Source organism: Leuciscus leuciscus (assembly GCF_965113295.1).
Source record: "Leuciscus leuciscus genome assembly, chromosome: 9".
NCBI lineage: Eukaryota > Metazoa > Chordata > Actinopteri > Cypriniformes > Leuciscidae > Leuciscus > Leuciscus leuciscus.
The window spans coordinates 12,793,165-12,812,871 of NC_138733.1; the positions used below are offsets into that span (position 1 = coordinate 12,793,165).

A 19,707-nucleotide genomic window follows, 5' to 3' on the forward strand; every position below is an offset into this window, starting at 1 on the left:
CCCGCTGCGTATCGGCCCGGCTTGAAGGGCAGGCCACGGGGGAAAGTCTGTCAGGAACTGAAATAAGAGCAAACGGGCTGAAAGAGAACTCTGACTCAAGTTATATCAGGCTACAGAAATCTGTATTAGAGATCTGCTGTGATAAAGAATAATGTGACTAAAGAATTAAATACCTTTTTGGTGTTAAACTTATTTATTCTGTCCAAGTTATGCCAAGGTTTAACTTTAAATTAGTTAGTCACTGGTTAGCTTTTCAAAATTGTGGCCCTGTGGCACTTAAAATAATTTTTAGGGGCCAAGCACCGAAGGTGCGGAGGCACCTGTTGAAATCGTTGGCGTTCCTATTATTCTTCTTCTTCTTCTTCCGTAAGGAAGTCTATGGCAGCCCATAGAACCACTTGCGGGAAAGTTATGACATTTAGCACCCTGATAGAGGACAGTCTGATCAGTCACCATAGCAAATTTGGAGTCTCTACCTCAATCCCTCTAGCGCCACCAACTGTCCAAAAGTTATTTCATGTTTATGCTAATAACTTTTGAACCATAAAGGCTAGAAACAAACATCTTGTTTCTCCTGATTACGTGGTTCAAGCTGATTCGATTGCGTCATATGCCGTCATTTTCTGTCATGGAAATCTTTCCGCCTTTTTGAATTCTCAGAAAAACCTACTTTTTCAAATTCCTCCTAGACGGTGGCTCCGATTTTCATGAAAATTTAACCAGATCATCTTCCAACCATGCCAACACAAAGTTATTTAATTCAAGTTGATTCGTCAAACCGTTCTTGAATACACCGCAAACAAATTTTACGTAGTGCTTACGAAAACAGACGTAAGAGCGTATCTCCGCAATGCTTTATCGTATTCAGACAGAACTTGGTACATATCATCTCAAGTATGACTTGAGGCAACATGCTGCGTTTTCGCCACCTACTGGTCCGGAGATACGGAAAATGGCTATTTTTGCTTACAACTTCTGAACAATTTGTCCAAAAATCATAAAAGTGGTCTCGTTAGATTCAGGGTGTCGTGCCAAGTCGACTAATATCAAATTTTCCCATATCGGCCATTTTGGCCATCGGCCATTTAAAATTTTGTACTAAAATGCTGTATTTTATGAACGCATGAACGTATCGTTGCGAAACTCTGTTTGGGTCATCAATACGATGCCCTGAAAGAGCCTGAGAAGTTTCAAACCAGCGCCACCTAGTGGTACAATTTATTTTTCAAATGCTTAAAGCTCTGGATGTGTTTGACTTATTTTCACACGAGTCATCTTCTTAGGTTCCTGAATCCTTGCCGAGTCCAGCGATACCAAACATGCTTGGTTTTGCCTTACTGTTTGTGTAGCATTGTGATTTAGTGCTTAAAAAACATTTGCCAATATCTTCGAAACCGATTGAGACGAAACCACCGTAGGAAGTTTGGAAACATAGGTCGTTGGCTAAATGCTAAAACCCAAATGTCAAAATTTTGAAATTAAGTAGCATAAAAATCCAATCAAAGTCGCCCATGGGTCATTGTTTATGCTCTCATACATATTAATGTCTATAACTCTAAAACAAAATGAGATATTTTCAGCAAATTTGACACGCATGTATGGGCTCACACTGAGAACACATAAAAAAGCGGAACTGCACCACTTGGTGGCGCTATAATAGAACAATAAAAGGACATTGCCATTAATTACAATATAATATCGTGATATTAAATGCTACACTTGACGAATGCATTGTGGCTCTTCAGCTATCAGGTTAACCATAAGCTACATTAGCATTTAGATAGCTTAGCATGCTAATCTGGTTATCATGCTTTTGTGCACTAATTCTTACACCGAAGCCTCTCCTCTGCAGTTTGGTAAGTCAGCATCAACTGAGTGGCGCAAGCTGCTAAACCACGTGCCACGAGCCCTGAACCGTTCAGGTCGTGGGTTCGAATCCCGTGTGGCACATGCCAAGACCGCAATAGGTACTGTGGCCAGAAGTGGTGCAAAGATGCTTCCTCACAGGGATCTCAATTTAGATCCCCACAGTGACACGAGTCCCCATGAGTCTGTGTGTGGGACCGTGTCCCCAGCGTGATAGAAAAACGTTTACACACACACACCTTCCTCTGCTTCATAGTGCTTCTGTAAGTCAGAGAAATGAAAATAAATTACGCAAAGTAGAATTAATTAAACACAGGCCGCAACAGCCTGTAAGACAAATGCACCCCTCCGCGAGCACAAGAATGCGAAATCTGCTCATGTTCCTCTGTGACTTTCAGCACTTTTAAAGGACTTTAAGAAGAAGAAGTGATTAATGGCAAATTAAACTTGCTCTAGGTTCAAAAGTAAAACGTCTATAAAAAATAAAAAAATAAAAAACATCCATGCATGTTTTGATTTAGGCGTAAGTTTAGGTAAAATTATTTGACTCACGATTAGAAAAGTTATTTATCCTGCTTTTACATCAGATGAATTTCCCCATATTCTATCCATTTAATTCAGACTTAATAGAAAGGAATTCAGCAGAGAACCAAAGATAAACAATATCTCAATACTCATCTTTTAGGTTATGGACACTAATACTTAGCCTTTAAGGAGAGTTAAAACAAATCCTTATTCCTGTCCCTCCTCAGTTGTTCCAAACCAGTTCTACGACTCTGTTAAAAGCCTCTATTGTAATGCGGTGTGTTTCTGACAGGACATCAGAGATTGAACGGTTGTTGTTTAAAGATTTTCACTTCAAAGACTTTCATGCTTCAACATGCAATCAATTCATGTAGTACTGGATATATAGTATGTCTAAACATTTAATATAGTTAAACATTCTCTAAGTAGTGTCATTTCATACATTCATTTACAGTACTGAGAGGGATGGTGTTTTTTCGTAGCTTAGTTTGTTAGTTTTGATTGAGTTTTTTACCATTCAGATGTTGATTGAACAATGAAACACAAGCACAAGGAATTCCTGTATAAATCGTTCATATCCTTTCTTATTTGCAATTTGTCAATTTATGCAAAGAAAGTATGACTTAAGAATAACTGTTTTTTGATCATTTTAGTTGCAGTTGCACCAAATTATTTCTTATACACCAAAGTTTTTATTTTTGACAACAACTTTAGCTATAAATGTAAAATGTTATTTCTCTCTGCAAGTTTTCCTGCTCATTTTTAGGTGCACTATAATATTATAATTTGTTTTAAGACTTGTCAAATTAAAGTGATGAATGGAACAAGACATGCATCATTAAGATCAAACAGCTTGATTGACACTTTAATGGATCATATGGTAATTTCACTAATTGTTTCTTAATTCTCTTTCACTCAATCAGCTGTGTCTCGTCGTAGCAGTAATTACACATTTGCACCAGAAATATAAAGCAACTTTTTTTCTTTAACTCTGAGTGATATTCCGTCAACTTGTCAGCTCCTTTCACTTGACAATATATGGAAAGAAAGACTATAAAACTTTTTTTTCAGAATATAAACCCCATCTAAGTCCTATAACTGAGCAAACTTTTTGAACTTGTGCCAGTACTTTTGTACTTGAAGTGTTCACTCTTAGATAGTTTCATATCTTGCTGGAAAAATGCTGCTATTGTTCTCGTTCTTATGCTGTCTCAAATCTCTCAACAGTTTGCTCAGAAAGAAAAGATCAGCACATTTTTAAGTGGAAACAAATATATATATAGTTTGTGTGTGTGTGTGTGTGTGTGTGTGTGCGTGCGTGCGTGCGTGCGTGCGTGCGTGCGTGCGTGCGTGCGTGCGTGCGTGCGTGCGTGCGTGCGTGCGTGCGTGCGTGCGTGCGTGCGTGCGTGCGTGCGTGCGTGCGTGCGTGCGCTTGTACTTGTACTTGTAAAACTATCTTTGTGTGGCCCGGTTTGAGTTTTAGTGAGGACAAAGGGTCAGGACCTGGTTTTAGGGATAAGTTTCTAATTAGGTTTTAATTATTCATAATTAGGGTTCGGGTTAGGCAATTAGTTGTGATGGGTCAGGTTAGGGTTAGGAGCAAGAAAATGCATTGTGTCAATGAATGTCTTCACAGAGTGTGTGTGTGTGCGCGTGCGTGCGTGCGTGCGTGTGTGTGTGTTTCCCCCAGTAGTCAGTTTCATTCTCATGTGCTGTGAAAGTTGTTCTGTTAATTCTCCAATACTGTACAATAATTTTCCAAAATATCAATGCTTTTCTAATTTGTTGTGTTGAGTAAATGTGATATGGGTAAATTTCACAAAACCTTTCAAGAACCAGTTCATAAATGTACTTATAACTTATACTTTACTTTATATTTATAAATTAAAATTAAAGGTTGATTAAGCAACCTTTAACATATGCAGATATACTTTCATTTAAAAAAAAGCATATTCCATATTACAAATAATGAATTGAAATCACAATTTTCCCAAATTCTCACCCAAATTTTCCTAAAATAGGCTTTGGTTTCTTTATGCAAAGTGTAATTTCTGATACTTTTGTCGTATGTTTTTATGGGGTGATAGATTGGAGAGCTGGATCTGTTTTTGTGAGATTCACCCAATGTTTAATTTATTCACTGTTGATTAATAGTTTCAATCACTGTTGATCACCAGTGATTCTTTCTGAATGTTTCATTTGTTGTTTTGTTAAAGCTTGTCTGTCGATCTGTCTTTGGAAAAATGTAAAAAGAAAAATCCTTTTTGGAGTCACAAAGCAACTATGTTATCACAGTTATGCCAATCTCCCTGTTCAGCTGGGCAGAACAAAGACAGATGAAACAAGACAGACAGCTTTCATCTGTGCATGCATGGCTTTTATTAATTCTCTCTGCATGTTTCTGTGCTGTCCATGTATTCATTTTTGGTTATGCGGTGTCATTGGGAGGTGTGTTTAAGTTGTCCCCCGTGTGTTGTTTGTGTTTGTGGTCTACAGGTCCTCCTCTTCATTGCTCATCTGCCTCCTCTTCCCCTGTCGACTCCCCTTACCCTCCCCCTCTCCATGCAGCCAATCAGAGCCAGGGAAGGTTGCTAGGTAACAGCGGGGCTCAGGCCGGCCGGGACTCTGAGTCAGAAGATGAGTTTGGCCCCAATTCATTCTTAGTTAAAACCGGCTCAGGGAACGTCTGCGCTCCGGTCACTGCAACTCCTAACGGTGAGTCCCTCTCGATATCGCTGATGCTTGATGGGCCCTGACATCCCTAGCTGGACCTGCTGTGGAGCTTGTGGAGGTAGCCACTGGCCAGACATTCATTTTCGGGATATTTTTGGTAGCGGTCAGATGTTAGCAGGAACTTTTTTAACTAAGGCCTGCTGAGAAGAGAAGCTCTTGGCTGGGGTTCAGGGAGTGAGGTGTGTCATAGATGCTGAGGGTTTTTTTTTTTTTTTTTTAAGAATGTGTGGCCAGTTTCCTATGAATTGGTTTGTTAAATAGGGTGAATTTAGGCAATTTTAAATGAAAGTGGTTCAGTGTTTTTTTTTTTTTTGGGACCTGTTTGCCTGAATTTACCTACCAATGTTGAAGGAATGTACCTTAAGGCAAGACATACAAGCAAAAACAGTTTTGAGATTTTGGACTTTTTAGCTTTGTGTTTTTTTATTTCAGATTAGTAGAAAGAAAACATCCAAAAGATTCTTTTAAGTGCATATTTTATAGCAGTTTATCTATTTGCGTCTGTAGATTTCAGTTACAGTTCATATATTTTAAAGGCCATTTTCTCAAAATGAGTTTTTTTTCTTCACTGTGTCAGAAATCTTCACTTTAGCAGCACTTATATACACTATTTATGTTCCAAAGGATTTTACTGAGGTGTTTGTCACATGCTTTTTCAAATGTTCAGATTTCTGTTCTAGAAATATATGCGATTTAGTGCATATTTCATTATAATGCCTTATTTGCATGTTTAAGCTTTTCAGAAAACTTGTAATACTATATATATATATATATATATATATATATATATATATATATACAAATATATAACAAATATGCATATACAACAAACAAAAATGGTCACATGCGACACATTTCAAATTGAGAAGACCCATATATTGTATTGTATTTTAATTTAATTTAATGTTTTTTTTTATTTATTTTTTATAAAAAAAAAATTTGCCCCTAATTGTTTATGGCATTCTGAAAACCTTGGCTTTGTGTTTCACATTGTGTGTTTGAATGTAGACTGTGGCAGGCTAACCCTTGTTGAAGCTGTCATGACTAATTTCACCCTGTGCTTTGTCTTCTGAAATGCTTTACAAAATACTTTACCAGTGTTTGGACGACCTGGATTGCTCTTTACTTATGCAGCTGAGAAACTTTAGCAGTGTGATACTGAGTTTGTATTTATCAACAGGGCTATATTTCTTGTAATACTTTGATTATGGCCATTTCAGATCATTGCAGAGTTGCCTTCATTAACTTTGCTTAGTTTTAGAAAGGTCAAGAAGTTTTTAATGAAAGATTGAATTAATTTTCGAGCCTGTAAATGATAAAAAGCTTAATGGCGTGTCCTGCTGAGGGACAAGTGACCAGCACAGCAGGAGCTTCAACCACGATGAATCAATTTTACAAGTTACCGTGTCCTCACTAATGAGCCAGTGATGAAATGCGCATCACGTTGTGCTGCTATTGTCGTCCAGAAGGTTCAGATATGATGAACTTGTTTACTAGGGATTTGCTTTGATGTTTTTTGGGCTTCTTTTAACATCCCATTACCTGTGGAGTGACATTAAATAAAGCACCTCCACTAAAAGTACAGGTTATGTGAGACAAAATGTAGATAAACTAGCTGACGATTTGTGACCCATCGCAGCGATTCTGAACTTATTGTTCCTTTAAACGACAATGCTATAAGATAACGCCCATCTAAATCTGTCTTCCGTTGATGTCCGTGCTGCAACAGGTAAACGAATTAGAAATGAGATTTGTTAACGTGTTTCCAGATAAGAAAGCTTCGCATCACTTTGATAATTGGAGGAGAGCAAGAGAGCATGTCGATATGAAGTCTGTCATCACCAGTAGCTCTCGGCATCTCCCTCAAGGCTTCTTTACAGAGTTGAACAAAAAAATGCTGTAAATAATTGATCAGCCTTTACAAGTTAACCACCCAAGGCTGGAATTACATCAAGCTCAAGAGACTTCTGCCTGCCTGTTTCCACACGGCCCTTCATAAAGCAATGAATTAGCCTCCGGTGGCAAGAACTTTCCTTTCTCTGCGCAGCATCCAGCTAGCGTCCTGGTCACCTAGCGGTGGCACCCCAGTGCTAAAATGGGATTTATCTTTCCAACAAATGGCTGTGATTTGCATTGGTATATAGGTTACCCTCAGGCTGCCAGTGAGGGGTAGCACACTCACCAAAGGAATCGGTCTCTTGCCTCCGAGCTATGCAAGGCACCATAAGGCTCTATTTGGCTGAGACAAAGTAGCATACCACAGTGCCGTGGAAGAGGACGTTTATCTGTTAAGCTTAGCGTCCTGGTAGTAAAATAGTGGGATTCCTGCCAGAGGCTATGCTGTGTTGCACAAGGTCGATGTGATGTTTGATCTCGCTTTCTATACTTCGCTTCTTACGAGTCAGTGACTTTTCATTGGAAGACGAGGGATTCCTGCACTGCCAGTCATTTTGGCGGTAAAAACCTAAACTCTTGATGGCTACTTGAACAAAGGCATAATACGGCTGTCAGTACAGTTTGGACTGCTTCAATTCAGAGTGACTCCAGTTTGGTTGATCAGTGTTGCATGATTGGAACCTAGCAATCTAGTCGTCTATCGTATCACCCGTGCCACACACACACACAATTACTATTTTTATAGCTGTCAACTTCTCTCAGGTTATGAAAACCGCCAGGAAATATTCCTATTTAATTTGGTTCCCATGTCCTTTTGCATATAAATACCAATTTCTGAGTCACCTGCTTGTAAATACGCTTGACAGTCCAAACACTGGCTGTGTCAAAGTAGCCATTGTGATTGTAGGTAAACAAGTGGTAAATTATGGAAATTATCCTGCTCTTTTGAAGAGCACCCTCATTGTCATTTCTGATTGTTTGGCAACTGTATTTGCTGAGCCTTTAAACAGAACAAGGACACAATTAAAATAAGAAAAGAAAAACCGCTGCTTTTTATCCACTTAAACCACCTAATGAGTCTATTTTAACCATTTTCCCTGCTTTTTGAGAATGGGATAGGCTTTTTTTTAACAGAGAATAAACAGCCAGCTGCTTTAATTTACCAAGTATTAGCATATTACTAATACGGATATTCCAGATAGCTCAAGGCTTAATAAGAGGGATGCAGTAATGACAGACTCTTAAATCGGTGGTCACGTCCTTTGTAATAGTCCTTGTTTTTTTAACGAAGAGTTGCCTACACGTTCACACTGAGTGGCATAAATTGCAGTCCAAAACAAACTGTGGATTTTTCACCCTGCCCTTCTGTGAACAAAAACAGATGTCTTGAAAGATATGTCATGTGGGTTTGAGCCTGTAATATTTTGAAATGTTTTTAGGGTTGACGATGACATGAGCTAATACCTCCCGTTCTCATTTCTTCGCCTTGTCAGGATATTAAGGGAGCATATTAAAACACATAAAAAAACAGTTATGACAGAGCCCTGTTCTGCAGCCCGACTCAGCTCAGCATTGCAGATTTGTCAAATTCTGGAGAGAGAAAGGGCATGGACAGGGTAAGCTTATCGTGTAAACTGATAAGGGAGTTTATAGGCCCAGAGTCATGTTGCCTGTGTCGGTATGATTTCGTGTGTCTTTAGAAACACAAGTTATTCTGTAGTTCCAGAAATGTGATCCAGTGCTGCGACTAAAGCTGAAAAGGCTTAGCTCAGGGATTCGAGCTGTGGATTCGAACACAAGAGTGTGTTTTCAGAGGAATTTGGTATGCTTTTCCAGCAATTGAGGAGGAATTACATGTGAAAACATGTGAAGGCGAAACCTTACATCTGCAAAGAGCCAAAATATCGAATCACGGATACAGAGGTGGTTAGCATTTGAAATATCGAGTCCCAAGCGTTTAAACACAACATAAAGCAAAATTCTGGCCACAGTGGTTGAGTTAACCACACAAATTCTACCGCTGGGAAATCTCTGCACTTCCCAAAATTCATCTCTGCTTATAGCTATCGACCAGAGACGGAGTTATCAGGCTGAGGCAATTTCACTTTTCCCAGAGTGATTCAATATTATCAACTAAAAAATGCATCTGTTGCATTCTATCGACTAAAGGGCTCTCCGCTGTGTTGTATTTTTCCATTCATCTATCTTTTTGCAGAAATTCCCTAAACTATAGTTCATGAACCAGATGTCTTTTGTATTTAAAGAGGCTGAGATTAAGCAAGCTGGAAAACGTAGAAAAGAAAGAGTAAAAGATCTCTATGCCCGCTAGGTCCTGTTAGCTTGATGGGACAGACCCGTTGAAGCTTGCGGTCTTTTTGTTGAGCATGTGTTGCTCCATGGCCCCTGGCTTTCTCTCAGGGTCCTGTTCCTGGAGAGATGGCTATTGGGCCACGGGCTCCCTGCTGAGCCCCTGTTCTTCACTACAGAGGCTCCCTTGTATTAGCATCTTTTTACGGCGAGCAGCATGGGGTTTGGGCCACAGTGGGCCGCTAATAGTGTATGGATCTTCCTATGTAAGGGCTCGCACAACATGCCTTTGCAGTTGACCAGACAGGAATGAGCAGGTGGAAATTAAGCAGTGGGGTCACTCTGCAGCTCTGCATTTAGATCAGTTGGGTTTCGTCAGAACTTATTTAATCATCCCCTTCCGTTGCCAGTGCTAGGGGAGCGAATGTGGTTTACGGGGTCGCACCGGAACATATATCCACGGGAGACACTCCGAGAGATCACAGTGGACAGGGAAAGAGTGATTTAATAAGCAACACGTGGCGTGGCTGCAGAGGGCAGCGAGGACAAGCCTTTTTTCCTACTCTCCGTTCTCGCGAGTTTCACCTGCAATTATTTTTAATGAGACCAGTTATTTATATGTTGCGTTCAGCTAGACACCAGCATGCAACCACAGTCCATGTTTCTAATTGCAACCAGCCAGCTGTTTTCCTAATGCATTGTCACCTTTTGTGAATGTACACTGGATGCTCATGAATCATCACTTTATTTAGATAATCCATTGTGAGGTTACCATGGAGATAACAAAGCGCCAGACAGAGCCATCTGCACTTTTCAACGTCAAATATGTCTTCAGGACCCAAGGGGACACAAGAATTACACATTTAATGAAAAACAGCACATTTGCTTTTGATTCCACGTGATTTTCGAATCAACATGCAGTGAGAGATATTTTCATATTTCTTTAGTATAGCTGTGAAGATGTCAGCGAGGCCGTCAGTTACTCACACTTGATGAGTTTGAGAGCACGACTGATTCAGAGCGCCGTAAGCTATATCTGCTAGCCTTCATACGAGACCCGTGAAGACAGCGTGTATTCCCTCATGCATCTGTCTTTCCTAATGGTTAAGAACAACACCTTAACTGATGATTGAATGGAGGAAAAAGTGTGAAAACCACAGACACACAACCTTCCATTAACACTCAGGGTGGCTGTCGGCTCTTCGCGCTGTTCGGAAAACTGTTTCCACCACCCGTATCCAGACACTTACAACCAGAAAACAAACCTAGCAGGATAGACGAATGCTCCGCGATCTATGGTCATTTTTAGCTGTGGATGCTGTGTAATGTTCTGTCTGTCTTCTGGAGGGATCTCGATTAATCCTTCAGCCATCCCATTCTTCTGTTTATCTATCTAGTCTGTCTGTCTGTCTGTCTGTCTGTCTATCTATCTATCTAGTATGTCTGTCTGTCTGTCTGTCTGTCTGTTTATTTATCTAGTCTGTCTGTCTGTCTGTCTATCTATCTGTCTGTCTGTCTGTCTGTCTATCTATCTATATGTCTATCTATCTAGTGTGTCTGTCTGTCTGTCTATCTAAACTATCTATCCATCTAGTCAGTCTGTCTGTCTGTCTGTCTATTATGTCTATCTTTCTATCTATCCGTCTGTCTATCTAAACTATCTATCCATCTAGTCTGTCTGTCTGTCTGTCTGTCTGTCTATCTATATTTCTGTCTGTCTATCTATCTTTCTATCTATCCGTCTGTCTATCTGTCTGTCTATCTAAACTATCTATCTATCTATCTAGTCTGTCTGTCTGTCTGTCTGTCTATCTATCTATCTGTTTGTCTGTCTATCTATCCATCTATCCATCTGTCTATCTGTCTGGCTATCTAAACTATCTATCTGTCTGTCTGTCTGTCTGTCTGTCCTGTCTATCTAAACTATCTATCTATCTATCCGTCTGTCTATCTAAACTATCTATCTATCTATCCGTCTGTCTGTCTGTCTGTCTGTCTGTCTGTCTATCTAAACTATCTGTCTGTCTGTCTGTCTGTCTGTCTGTCCTGTCTATCTAAACTATCTATCTATTTGTCTGTATGTCTGTCTGTGCATTTTGTAATTCTTATATGTTTGTATGACCTCATTTCTTATCAATTATTCATAAACACAAACCAATTCTGCTCCAGGGTTTGATGTTTTAGCATCACTGGTTGATTATCTAACACTGCTGACTGGAGCAACACAGTTTTCCTTGGAGATTGACTTCAGACAACTTTAATGGGCTTTTGACGCCTTTAAATATTGAGCTTGAGAGAAGAGCTTTTGAAATATCTCTGGACTGTGATCAGTTGTTAAACGGAGTCAAACTCATCAAGTACATCCTCACAGATCAAATTAGCTTTTTAACACGTTTTAGTAAAGTTCTTGCACCTCTTTTGAGTACACGCCCCTCCCCCATTTAAAACATGGGATTAATCTACATAAATATGCCATGGGATTTCCACAGAGAACTGCTTGTCTCCCTTTGTAATTGCTATTTTATTCATTTGCTGTCTTGTAATCATAAAGCAATTTTACATCCAGCAAAGTGTCATCTGGAGTAATTAGGTGCCTATTATATTCTTAATCTCAAGAGAGGGTGAATATCATAAAAAATAATGTCTATTATTTTGATAAAAGATATATTTTGTTTTAAGAAAATTAATCCTATTTATAATTCCATTTTGTTTGTATTGTGATGTTTGTTTGTTTTTTGCCCCTGAAAATGAACCACCCTTTATATATATATATATATATATATATATATATATATATATATATATATATATATATATATATATATATATATAAAAATTATTATTATTATTATTATTATTATTGTTATTTTTATTTTTATATATATATATATTATTTTATTGTATATTTTTTGCATATATTTTATGAATAATTTTTTTGGTGTTGCCGAAAATGCAGAAAAAAACATAATTTCTGTAAGAATATTTTTTTATTCCTTTCTTTAGATTTTGTGTTCGAATATGATATTGAAAAATATGTTTGGCTCCTTTTCTGGAGGCCATTTGAGCGCAATGACCTTTTTCTTTGCCTTGTCTTTTCTTTGGCAAAACAAACTTTTTATGTTCTTGAACAGAGTTGTGCAAACAATATCGATCACAGACCTTCCACTCTTACAAGTCCTTCTGGACTGCTCTGAATTGTTCCTGCTGACTCATTACTTCTCTTCGTATTATGCTCATTGTCTCAAGGACTCGAATGAGCCTTACCTTCTTTGCTTCTCAATGGAAATAAAGCTCCAACCCTTGAACGCTGTATCAGCATTTCTGTTTACTGGCTGCTGTTTAGGGAATAGAAACCCTGCGTTGAGACAAACTTATTCCGAAAACACAACGCAAAAGCTTAGACATGTTTTGTGAAGTGTTTAGAATTGGGTGATGCATAGCCTGAACTTGTTGTAGTTTATTACTATTTGTAGCATTCATTACATGCATAATGGTGTTTTTATGCTGTTGATGTTGTTACCTGAGGGCCTGTTTATAATTTGTTTTCCCTGACAAAATGTTGTATTCAGTTCAATGCCACGTTATTAAGAGCCACGGTTTTTATAATCATTAGGACGTCAACCTATGAATGACTTACTTTAACTGCATGCTGAATTGCGATAAGAGAGAAAAAATCTAATTCAAGCACTTTTTCCTTTTGAAGTTTAGACAGACAAGCAATGTGATAAATCAAGTCTTGTTGTCATTAACCTTCATTGAATTGCATCACTTTCGTAGCTGTAATACTCCCGCATGTTACATACCTTCATAGTGCTGGGGAAATGGTTTTCCTCCCTTCCAGCTCTCCATCTGTTTTGATCTGGTTTCATCAGGGCCATCATCAGCTTGGCTCAGAGACGCAACAGAGCTCTGAGTAATTGGTAGCGTAGGATTGTGGGAATGCGGCTTGGTACGGGCCCATCTGTCACTGGCTCTGACAAATGATCCGGCCCTGTGCCCAAAAATGAAAGGGAATAAAAAAAGTAAAGGGGTCCCTGTCAGTGACGCATCCCATAATGATCTTCAGCAGAAATGTGCACTCACCACATGGTGCAAAGCACTCATTTAGTCATATGAGAGATGTGAGAACTAGCGTTCTTTCACCCCGGTTACATGCCTCCAACAGAGAACATACTGTGTCGCTTGGTGTGTGAAACCACGGTAAGACCTTCGAAGCATGCAACTTTTGCAGTATTCAAAAGAAAGGAATGATTCAGGGTTGCTCATGACTTGGCGCTCAATGCCGTGTTGCTGTGTTTGTGCAATAGTAGTTAGTGAAGTTTGCTTATGAAGGTCAGTTCAGGCGAGCGACAACAAAAGCATTCTCAAGAGGATCTGCTTCACAGATTTTTGTTGTTGTTGTTGTTGTTTCAGAAATAAAATGATAATTTAAATTGCAATTCACACATACAATGACTTGTCTTGTGTATATACACCTCTTTAGTGATAAAATATTTTTAGGATTTAATAAAACATGTATTTTGATATTTTTAGGGGGTGCAAAAATGTGTCGCTGTCCTGCTAACAGATTTGATGACACCTTTTGCATAATTTGCATAATCTTCTATTTTTTTATTGTTTATTTAAAAATAGTGAAGCAAATTTGTTAAAATATGAACATTTGCACTATTTTACAGTTCCGTGGTTCAACCAGCATGAGACCCAATGAGGTCTAAGGTGTAAGGAAAATATCCGCATCTTATGGCTGATTTTTCTTCTTTTTTTTAATCTTTATTCTTGGTGACGGTACTTTAGAAAGAATTAATTTACAGATTCAACTTCTAGAAATGACAGTTTCTGACAAGTTCTGTCTCTGGCTTTATCTAGTTAAATGCATTGCAGCTACAGCCATCAACACTCTGCTTTTGTAACAAAAGACAATTACTGTTGGACTTCAGATAATCCTCTGTGATGGATGCCCCATTATTGTGCATAATTCATGTCTGTTTGTCTTGTGAAATCTATTTTTGCAATAACAGTATATGTCTAGCCTATTTATTCATTTAATATCTGTCAGATAGCCTACTAAAATGCTGTTGCAAATAGCCTACATTTACATATTTGTTAGACACCAGTTTTTTGTAAGCATTTGAAAGAAAAGTTCTTCATAAATGTAAATAAAACATATGTGTCTTATTAGCTGTATCCTAAGCGCATTAGCTTTACCTTTAGCGAATGATGGTAAAGTTGTTCTTACTCTGTTAAGTACTAAAACATCTTTAGCGCATTAGCTATACCTTTAGTGAATGAAGGTTAAGTTGTTCTTAAATGTAAATAAAACATAATTAGCGCATTAGCTATATCTTTCACAGATGAAAGTCAAGTTGTTTTTATATGTAAATAAAACATTTAGCGCATTTGTATTACCTTTTAACAAATTAAGGTAAAGTTGTTAAATGTAAATAAAACATCCTTGGCACATTAGCTATAGGATACCTTTAGCAAATTAATGTAAAGTTGTTCTTAATCTAAATAAAACATTTAGCTCATTAGCTATTCTTTTATCGAATGAAGGTAACATTGTTCTTAAATGTAAATAAAACATATTTATTGCATTAGTTATACCTTCAACTATTTAAAGTAATGTTCTTAAATGTAAATAAAGCATATTTACTGCATTAGCTTTAACAAATGAAAGTTGTTTTATATGCAAATAAAACAGTAAGTACATTAGCTATACCTTTTAGCGAATGAAGGTAAAGTTTTTAAATGTAAATAAAACAACGTTAGCACATTAGCTATACCTTTAGTGAACAATGGTAAAGTTGTTAAATGTAAATAAAACATCTTTAGCATACTAGTCTCACCTTTAGCAACAGTTTAAGTTCTCCGTAAAGAGGCCGTTGAGTGTTGCCGACAGGTGTAAAATGAAACTGCTTTGTTCTTGTTAAGTAAGGGTTCTTAGCGCAATGAGGCGCTAGTTTATTGATTGATGAATGGTTTAGCAGATATGGAAATGAATGGCTGTGGAGCGCGCAAGGACACAAGGGTCTTTATCTCCGTCTGGATTGCCACAATCTGATGCTCACAATCTCATGTCTGATAGCCCCCATCTCCCATGACGCAAAGTGGCTTTAGTTGACAAAAGCATTGTCGGAAGCCGAAGCTGTCTTGTCGGGTCCAGCCACACAAGCTGCAGTTGATCATGGCGTGAATCCTAAACAGGTTGACGAGGGTAATTCAGTCTACTTGATAGTGACAGATTGTCTGCAGCATATTTTGCCTGATGAGTGTTTGCGGGATTCCAGCTGTTAGAAGCCGGCGCTCTGTTTAGATGCAACATTTAAGCTAGGTGTCTCTTTTTAAGGCAACTTCTTATCATTGACTTATCTTTGAAAATCGAGTTGTTTACTTGTGCAGTATCAGAAAAACGTTACAGATAAATCTCTGCACACCACATGCTAATGAACACTGCAGTAATTTAATTTGTTTAATTGCTGATAGTGCTGTTTCTCTCGTTTCAGAGGGCTCGTTCCAGAACCACTCCCGGTTGCGGACGCCACCGCTCCCCCTGTCACACTCCCATTCCCCCAGTCAGCACCACACCGCCTCCATTGGCTCTCTGAGCCACAGCAACTATACCCAGCGCAGTAACCCGAGCCCGGCACCCACCGATAGCTCGGCTCCCAATGAGGGGCCTACAAGTGCCCAGGACTCAGGCAGTGCCCAGGACAACTGGCTTCTCAACAGCAACGTTCCTCTAGAGACCAGGTACATTTGGGGCTGTGCTGTTCTCATGATAAAATGGCTAATCAAATAGCTTTGTGATGTTGAGTGACAACATTAGGCGTTTATAATGCATCGTAAGGCATGCATATGCTGGCTGCATGAAGCGTTTATTATGCTATTTGTATCTGCTTAAAAGATCAACTACACTGTTAATAGTTAATGAGACTTTATGTAGCCTTTTATCTCCACTTGATGCACAATATAGTTTAATGGGTCATTCCTGCTGTTATGCAGTAGCGTTTGATGCATGTACAGTATAAAACAGTATACCTGACTTTCAAATACATCTTCTGGTCAATCTTAAGCACATAAATTGTATCTTAATAGGGAGACGATTAACAAAATTGAACCTAAAATAATGGAAATAAAGAGCTAAGTTAGCCAGTTAGCTTACATGAGGTGTGAACTTGAAGATATCTTTTGTCTTTTGACATATTTTTATACCGTTTTCTGATATTTTATTTAACTGGATGGGAAGACAAACCAATTCATACCACAAAACTTCACAGAAATGAAATCTAATAAAACCTAAATTCACCAAATCTATTGATAATACTTATTGGTGTTTGTTTTCCCGCCAAAATGATGTCACTTCCTGGAGGATGTTGACATTCAAGGGACAGGCTTTAGTTAGTTAAAAGGATTTTACAGAAGTTGATTGGTAATTAAAACAATATTTTCATTAAAACATGTTTTGTTTGAAACATTTTAATTCGATAAGGAAAACATTGAAGTACCTTGTGCATTTCTTAAATAAATTGCCAGTTTTTCATGTTTTCCATCTTTTTTGTTAATAAAAATACAGTATAATTAGATATAAACATTTGCTGATAGTAGGAATGACCTCAAGTGTATAGCTGAATTTACGGTCTTATCATTATGGAAGTTTCATGCGACTCAGTTTTTATGTAAATTCCTGTATTTGGCCGAAATGCATTCAAAACATGAGTAAACATACAACAAGAGAAAAGTATTGTTTTCCTGGGCTTTCCGGGCAGTGTTGCTGATCTAATATCTCAAGCCCAAAATGCAATAGATGGATGGCGATTTCTCTCAAGGTTCTGAAGGGGGCTTTGTTACAAGCTCTCCATATTTATCTCCCATCAGCCCTTGCTCTGTTTGCCTCTATCTGAGGCACTTGTGTGGAGGAGATCAGTCAAGAACCTCTCAGATGTCTGTTTGCATTGCTCAGGCTGCTCCTCATGCATGGCGGAGGCAAATCAGCGCTGTCAGACCAGCCTGAAGAGAAATGATACATACTGATACTCAGATAACCTCCACCTTCTACTCTGTTCAACCCAGCCAACAATTCAAATGTCTTCAAACTTTTGTAGTAGCTGAAATAAATATAAGTTTATATTATATATTTGTGCTAAGAGCATCATTACATCACGGGTCTCGGATCTCAAAGTCGTTATGATTTACTGATGGGATTGCAAAGTTTAAGTAGTTTTCCCAAATATCTCCCAAAAACCATTGTCATTACAGATTAAAAAAAAAAAAAAAATGTTAAACATAAATAAATGCAGTAAATATATTTTTTAAGCATTTTGGTGTTTATATAATTAGATAATATGCATTTGAAAAATGTATACATAACTATACTTCTTTGCAATATACTATACTATACTGTTGGACTATATATATTTATGTTCAAAGCAAGATTGTGTCTGTACAGGGTTATTACCGTATTATAGCATTGAAAATTATTTTATTTTCTCAATAATGAACATGAATTTTCACTAATTGATCCTAAAATTAACTTTATTTTGTTGCACATTTATTTTATAGTGAAATATCATTCAGACTAATCTTTTGTGAGATTTACTTAGATATAATAGAGTAGCAGGAAATTATTGGGGCGTTAAGATCAAGAAATGTTGCAAGCCAGACTTGAACCCAAATCACCCACATAAGCACTCATCTTAACATATTTGGAGCCACACACCATAACCTCTACTCCACAGTTCCAAACCAAAATGAAAGTATCTAACACATTATATTGTTTGATAATAAGCATAAGCACTAGGAATTTCGCCTGGAAACTCTGTTTCTTTGTCCTCTTGATGTGTTTGTGACCGGCATGAGTCTGAACGGTCCACTCAACAGGAAAATGAATGTTAATTTGAATTTGCGGAGGGACAGTTAGCAACATAATGACTGATTAAACATCATGGATTTCCCCAAACTTTAATCTGGACCAGGTATTCCCATGGGAAAGGGAAACAGATGGTCACACCAGCCGACATGCGGCATGAGGAGAGTGCTGGAAACCGAGTAAATCAGTGACATCACCCTCCATCCCTTCCTCCTATCTAAAAAAAAAAAAGAGCGATCAATTATCCGAAACCCTCTGATGAAATTGGAATATCCATTAGCAATATCCACAAGGGCAGTGAAAGATGGCCTGTCATTTAGGCTTTAGCTAATGGCTTTGTAATGGTTCCCCTCACGACTTTTGTACAGCGGACTGGAATGGGTCGGATGAGTCCCTGGATATGTAGGCTTACCGAGCCCTCCCATTGGACGAGAGCCAGGCAATGCCATTTTCTTATTGGCTGCTTTTTTGTATTCTTCTCTGACTCCTCCAAACTGGCCTCTGGGGCCCTCTCGCCTTCGTTTAAAACTTTAATTTGCCTCCCAATGCCCAAACAAACTAAACAAATGTACATAAGCCGGCCAAAGACAATCAGCAGAGCGAGCAGGCAGTCTGGAACAGCCACCAAGAAAAGAAAACACACATTTTCTCTTGTTGAATTGAAGGTGTTGCGCCTGCCCAGTGCATGTTGACGGTTCATTTCTCCATCGCATTATCTCAGTCTTCCCTTATGGAACAGCCATCTCAGGGGGAACAGAGCTACAGCAGACATGCTTCACTGAATGCAACCAGAGTTCCTCTCTGAATGTTAATAAACCTCTGCTTTATGAAACCATTTATATTTTTAAAGAAAAAAAGCCACATCTTAAAGCAGGATTTAGCACAACCACTTGGGAATTCTGTCAGTATAATGTGTGATTCTTCTAAAAAGTGTTGTGTCAGCCCCTGAAACACAAAGAACGTGAAGAAGTGAATGGAAAAGTAATGCCTTGTTTTCTTCTAACCACAATCATAAAGGAGCCAGAATACTCTAATGTTTATCAGAGAAGAACAGGACGCTTGCAGAGAGGGGCATGGGTCGTACAACACAAGGTACATGTGCAGTAAAAGAACGTGAGCGCTTTCAGGTGGGGCGTACTGGGTTTCACGGGGTTAAAACCCCACACCGCACTTTAGTTCCATAAGGATGTCTCTGTTTCCCCACATTCTCCGAAATGGTGCTGGTGCCCAGCTAAGGAGCCTGCGGACCTCTTTCAGAACCGCCCCCACATTTCAACTGGCTGGAGAGACGAATGTTTGCATAACTGGCTACGTTTCTTAAACCATAGCTCTTAGCATTTTTTTAAGAGTCTTGCAAGTGTCCAAAACATTTTTAACATTCAAAGCTGTTTTCCCACAAAGCTGGGAGATACCTTTGTGCTGTTATACAAAACATCAGCACACTTGGACCTCCGCCAGAGCTAGATTCAAGGTTGAGAACTAACTGTTGTTTAATTAAATACACATCGCTGTGA

General features: G+C 38.5%; 1 protein-coding gene across 7 annotated transcripts in view; it reads left to right on the top strand.

The window, feature by feature from the left end:
• tenm4 (teneurin transmembrane protein 4) overlaps positions 1 to 19,707 on the top strand; it is a 247,006-nt gene that overhangs the window by 112,532 nt on the left and 114,767 nt on the right. For 3 of the 7 annotated variants that reach the window (XM_082181144.1, XM_082181146.1, XM_082181147.1), the window contains exons 4-5: positions 4,888 to 5,106; positions 15,831 to 16,077. In XM_082181144.1, the coding sequence (XP_082037270.1) occupies positions 4,888 to 5,106; positions 15,831 to 16,077 (466 nt within the window). Of the gene's footprint in view, positions 1 to 4,887; positions 5,107 to 15,830; positions 16,078 to 19,210; positions 19,286 to 19,707 lie in introns of all 7 variants that reach the window. The other 4 variants (XM_082181143.1, XM_082181145.1, XM_082181148.1 and 1 more) reach the window with 2 other exon arrangements.